The sequence below is a fragment of the Mesoplodon bidens genome (genome assembly GCF_964165515.1).
Source record: "Mesoplodon bidens genome assembly, chromosome: 14".
Classification (NCBI taxonomy): domain Eukaryota; kingdom Metazoa; phylum Chordata; class Mammalia; order Artiodactyla; family Ziphiidae; genus Mesoplodon; species Mesoplodon bidens.
This window is the reverse complement of record NC_138170.1, coordinates 66,420,976-66,426,975: the sequence shown is the minus strand read 5'-3', so window position 1 is coordinate 66,426,975 and position 6,000 is coordinate 66,420,976. Positions and strand designations below refer to the sequence as shown.

At 44.7% G+C, this 6,000-nt stretch overlaps 1 protein-coding gene across 1 annotated transcript in view; it reads left to right on the top strand.

Moving 5' to 3' along the window:
• The first annotated feature begins 2,966 nt into the window (after positions 1–2,966).
• Positions 2,967–6,000, top strand: part of WDR43 (WD repeat domain 43) — a 50,404-nt gene continuing 47,370 nt past the window's right edge. Inside the window, exon 1 of the mRNA XM_081253803.1 lies at positions 2,967–3,219. Coding sequence (XP_081109929.1) covers positions 2,995–3,219 — 225 coding nt within the window. The 5' untranslated portion in view covers positions 2,967–2,994. The remainder of the gene's footprint in view (positions 3,220–6,000) is intronic.

Here is a 6,000-nt window from a genome sequence, read left to right as displayed (position 1 = left end):
CCTTGAACGGGCAAGAGAAGCTGGGATCTAGAACTTATGTGGAAGGGTGGCCTTTGCTAAGATCACGGAAAGTTCATCCATAGTACCTGGAGAGATGGAGCACAAGTGGGTAGATTCTGTGGTATTGGGAGCTTGTGAAAGTGCTCTATTTTCTCATGAAATCATAAGCAAAATCATCCACTGAGAGTGAGGATGGAGGAGGAGGAGGTTTGGGGTAATAGGACAGTCTGTCGTAATGTCTAGGACAGTGGAAGAGTGAATGGATTAGGGAACAACTGTTCGATAATCTGTTAGCATCGACTTGCCATGTGAAGTTTGTGATCACGAATTCAAAGTAGATGAGAGTCCTAATAAAGTGGCTGTGGCTATCTCTAATCATGTTCAGCTGCTTGTGGGTGGAGAGTTAGATTTTACCAGGCTTGTGTTTTGTTTTGTTTTTCTGGCAGTGCTGCGTGGCTTGCAGGATCTTAGTTCCCTGACCAGGGGTCAAACCTGGGCCCCCTTCAGTGGAAGCTCGGACCCCTAACCACTGGACCACCAGGGAGTTCCCCAGGCTTGTGGTTTTACCAAGACTATTTTGTGGGAAGGAGGCAAGGGAGTTGAGGGTTGTAATGACAGAGTTTAGGATAAATTAAGAGGGAAGTGCAGCCATTGGGGAGTAGGGATGAAGGCTGGTGAAAAGACTGTAGGATCAAATGAATTGATGGTCCGGTAGGGTAGAAGGGCTGGCTGGATGCTGAGAGCTAGAGGGAGTGAGCTGGAAAGATAGGAGTTGGCGGTTACAGAGTGGTGTGTAGAAATTGAGATTATGGAAGAGGTGCAGTTATTGGATGGCAAGGTCTGCAACATGACCATGGGAGTGAGTGGCTGGTGTAGCATAGAGGTTACTGAACGGGAGGAGGTCAAGGAATTGATATGCTTGGGTATTGGAGGGTCATCTATATAAACCCTACATACTCTCATTGGATCAGGTTGCCGTGCTCAGAGATGACTTGGGTTAGAAATCAAGCTCTTCCTCCATTGCCTGGCTCTATATGTCAATTTTCTTTTTGGAAAGATGTAGATGTTGTTAGTTTCTATATCCTAGGGCTGTTGTGAGGACTAAATGAATTAATACACATAAAGCACCTAGAACAGTGCCTGACATATAGTAAGTGCAAAATAAGCTTTTATTTTTATTTGTATATTTATGACTAACAAATCCATAACTCTAGGTCAGATCTATCTTCACACAGACTCATGCGTGTTTTTTTTTTTTAATATTGAGTTGTTTATTTACTTTTGGCTGTGTTGGGTCTTTGTTGAGACTCTGTGTTTGTGGCACGCAGGCTTAGTTATCCTGTGGCACACGGGATCTTAGCTCCCTGACCAGGGATCGAACCCACGTCCCCTGTGTTGAAAGGTGGATTCTTAACCGCTGGACCATCAGGGAAGTCCCTCATGCATGTTCTTTTATAACAAAAATCCTAGAAATAGTTGTTTATACTTTTCTGCCCTTTCTCACCTCCATTTTCCCCTCTACTCTCTAAAATGAGTTTTTCCCCCTACCTCTCTGCTAAAAATGCTTTTGAAAAGTCACCAATGATGTTGATCTTGCCAAGTTCACTGATTAATTCTCAGTCTTCATCTTACAGCATTTGACATGGCTTTGATTATGTCTTGCTTCTGAAATCGTTATAAAAATTTTGGTTTTCCAGTGCATCTCATTCTCCTGGGCTTTCATCACTATTATCCCTTCTTAATCTCCTTTGCTGGGTCCTCTTCCTATTCCTGATAGATTGGCACATTTTTGAGGCTAAGTTTTTTTATCTATTTATACTTACACCCAAGCTGATCTAACCATACAGTTTCAAATAGCATCTGTGTGCTAATGCATACAAAATTTATATCTGTGATCTACTCATATATCTGACTTCCTACTGAACAACTCTATTTGGATGTCTACTGAACATCTCAAACTTAACTGTCCAAAACAGAACAGTTGGTTTCCACTCCACCCAGACCCGTTTCCCCAATTCAGCTAATGGTATCACCGTTCACTTATTCTCTCGGGCCTTAGAGTCATCCTTCACTCATGTCTTTTCCTCATCCTTCACAATCAATCCATTTAGCAAGTCCTGTTGGCTCCAACTTCAGATTAAATCTGGATTTGGACCACTTCTCACCACCTCTGCCACGTCATTCGAGTCCAACCCACCATCCTCCTTCTCTCTTGTGTCTTTGCTTTCATTCTTGCCCCTCTACAGTCTCCATCCAGCATCCAGGAGGCCTTTAAAAATGTAGATCAGTTTATGTCTTTCCAAATAACATAAACTGCAAATTTTACCATGGCTTTCCCTACTTGTGAAAGACTCAAGAGTCTCCCATGGCCCTGAGTGTAGTGTTTTTTGGCTTTCCTGCTGGTCAGTAAGCTGTGTGGGGGCTGAACAGTACCTGGCATTTCTTGAATCAGAATGCATAGATTTGGTGAAATGTTACGGAGACCTTAAAACAACTGTCTATTTGGTGCAGTAACGTGGGATAAATCTTGACGAAAGAAGAGGGAATAGCCTCTCCCACTGTTACTTTAACACTGTTATGATTGAATAAATTGTTGTTATGTGAACACATGATTACAGCCTGTAAGTGGATAAGGAAAAATGGAAACAGTTGTCACAATCACGGAATTATAAGTGAACATTTCTTTCAAACATTTAGTTCAATCATGTTACTTAAATTAAAAAAAAAAACCCAAACCTTTTTCTTTCTTTCTTTCTTTCTTTTTTAAAGGAAGGAGTCTTGTCAAGCCCCTCCACACGTCCCCAGAACAAGTTAGTACTGAGCCCACCGGGCCACCGTCCACAGGTAGGCCGTCCAACGCTCGCTTGCGTCGCGAAGAGCCACTCCCTCTGCTCCTTGCACTCCCTCCGCCCCACTTCCTCCCTCCAGGCCCCGCCCCGTACCGGTGCGCCTGCGCACGGGCGAACACGTGGCTGCCGCGGAGCCAGAGCAGCAATGGCGGCGGGTGGCGGAGGTGTTGCGGACTCCTTTTCCCCCGCGGGGGTCCCCTGCGCCTTCTCCCCGCAAAGCCAGGCCTATTTCGCTTTAGCGTCTACCGACGGTCACCTGAGAGTGTGGGAGACAGCCAACAACCGGCTGCACCAGGAGTACGTGCCTTCCGCGCACCTTAGCGGTACCTGCACCTGCCTGGCCTGGGCGCCAGCGCGGCTGCAGGCCAAGGTAAAGCGAGCTGGATGGCGCGGGGCGGGTGGCCGCTCAGGCTCAGCCTCAGCGCTTCGCGGCCCGGCGGCGCGCGGTCCGGCATCGCGCGTGGCCCTCCGAGGCCCGGGGCGAGGAGGCACAGCGCGATGGAGGCGCGCGCTGGGCCCACACCGTCAGCCCCGTGCGTGGCCTGTCCTGAGGGCAACGAGGGAGGGTGCGGCCGGATCCGACGGGCAGCGGACCGGAGCCCTCCTGGCGGGCTCCATGCGGTCTGGGCCCAGCCGTCGCGGGGGCCGCCATGTTCGCCGAGGCCCCGGGTCCCCCAGGGGCGGCTTCCTGCTACCAGGCCTGGCTCTCCTGCTTGCGCTTTTCAGAGCTCTGGCTTTTGACAGAGCACCCACCTTGGGGCTGTATTGTTCTTCTCCGACCCCTACCCAGCTCATCGGCCTTGCGCTGGGCAGTTAGAATGAACAAGTCTATTTCTTTGCTTCCGGACACCCCCCTCCACCCCCCACCCTTGGGGGCCGGCTCACCACGTGTTCTCTTCCACGTTCAGGATGTGACTATTCGAAAGTGTTGACTTTTCCCAGGCTCGTTTCCATTCTAAGCCATCTGAACCTTCTTGCTTTTAAAGTTTTAACATCTGCTCGGCTCCCCCTTTATACATCCTCTTTTCCCCAAGTCTGAAGTCTGCATTAGGATATGGAGGTAAAGTGAAGTTGTAGTTTAACTTAACGAACAGTCCAGGTGGAGTTTCTCTTACACGGGGCAGTGCTGAGTTAGGGAAGGCTTTTCACTCTTAGGGACTCAATGAAAGATGTCATTCACTGTGGAGTCACTTGGCTACATCTGCACTAATTCACACGCACGTGGGAACTGTGTTTATAAGGTAGCCAACCCGAATCAGTGCATTGTGATTTGGAAGCATCAGGTATTGAGTTGTGTTGTATTTAGCTGACACTGTGTGTAAACCTTAAAAAGTTAGTGTTTAAACACATACACACAAAAGAAGAAAAAAGTGTTTAGTATAGATCTTAACTCCACCTGACTATCCTAGGGAACTTTCTGCTAACTTTTTAGGTTGAAAGTAGGGATACATCTAACTTGTTATACTTTGGATGAGTATGTTTAGGTGTTTTTCAGATCTTAAGCTAGATTTTCATAGTTTCTGGATGAAGTGACTCCTGTTGATCATTAAAGAGACCATATCAGGGCCCTTAAGTCAAGCACAAAACTAGGACTTGAAAAAAAATCAGTTGTCATTAAGATGACGGCACTTTGCATATTTCTCCTTTTCAAATTTCTGTGTTTGTATTTTAACAGTCTTGTAAAGTGTTAATAATTCTAATGGTGAGAGGAAATGTGGAGCAGTGGTTAGATGCATGGACCCAAACTATACTTCCTAGCTTTGAACCCAGGCTTGACTTCATCATAGAATTGTGCCTCTAAATGGGAATAATAGTACTCACCTCATAGAGTGGTTGTGAAGGTTAACATACTTAATGATGCATAAAGCATTTAGAGTAGTTCTTGGTATGTAAGTGCTGCAAGTGTTAATTGTTGTTATTACCTCTTATTTGCATGGTTAGTCCTGCAAGGTAGATAAAGACTAACTTTTTGCTTTGTTCGTGAAGAAGAAACTGAGGCTTTGGAAAACTAAGCAACTTGCAAAAAAAAAAAAAAATGGAAGCAGGACTAGAATGCAGGTATTTAGAGCCCAACTCTCTATTATCTGGAACAAATCATTCCTATTAGGCTGGCAGATATTTGTCACCCACTTGATTTTCTCTTGACTTACAATCATATTGTATGTGTCAGGAGTAAAACTTTTGCCTGGTCTTAAATTTCCTGTTAAAAGTCAGTTTTGGATTATTTATAGCAGCCTGATACAATAGAAAAAGACCTAGATTTGGTTTCATACCCAGGACTCAAACTTGTTTTGTCACATTGAGCAAGTCACTTTACTTTTGGAGGCCTCCTTGAAAAAGAGTTGGGCTACACTTAAAAAAAAAGTTCTTACAGGTTTCAGTGTCCTTTTACTTGTATGCTCTCACTTTAGTCACCTGACTCTGTGAAATGCCCTATAATTGTTAGATTTTTAAAAACTGAGAATCAGAACTAAGAACGTTTAAATGACTTCACCAAAGCCTTATTAACCAATGAAGTAACTGTGGCCACTAGAGTCAAAGTACTTTGACTCCTGGTCCAGTGCTCTTACTGTAACCTTAGATCTTGAGTCACAGAATTGAGAGTTGGGAAGATGTGATTTTTAAAGATAGCGGTTGCTACAAATCACTCTTCATTTTCTACCTTTGCTGCCAGGTCCCTGGGTTATGATCCTTGCCACTTAAGTTTTAAGATGCTCTCTTAAGCCCTTATTTTACATGTAAATCAGTTTGTAGGAGTATTCTGCATCTGGTTCAGTAACTGGCAGTTTGCCACCCAAGGACAAAGTTTGGTGACATTACTCTTATCAGTGGAGAAAAATGAGTTGGTGCTGGGTTTCTTGGGTAACAGGAGCTAAAGCAGTGGTTCATAAATTTTTAGAAAAATTAGATTGCTCCTTGTTCTTGGTCACAAAATGATTATAATTCTTTGCATTTATGTCACAATAGTTTTTAGAAGGTTTTTGTATATATTAATAGCTGAGCATTTTATTTGGGTGATGGAGCCTGGGGGGAAGAGGACCTCAGATGATGAGAAAAGTGCAAGGAGATGGATTGATGGACTATGTATGCACGGATGCTGTTTTTAGAGTTCCTCAGGTTTATGTGTGTAAACTGAAGCTGACATGTTAAA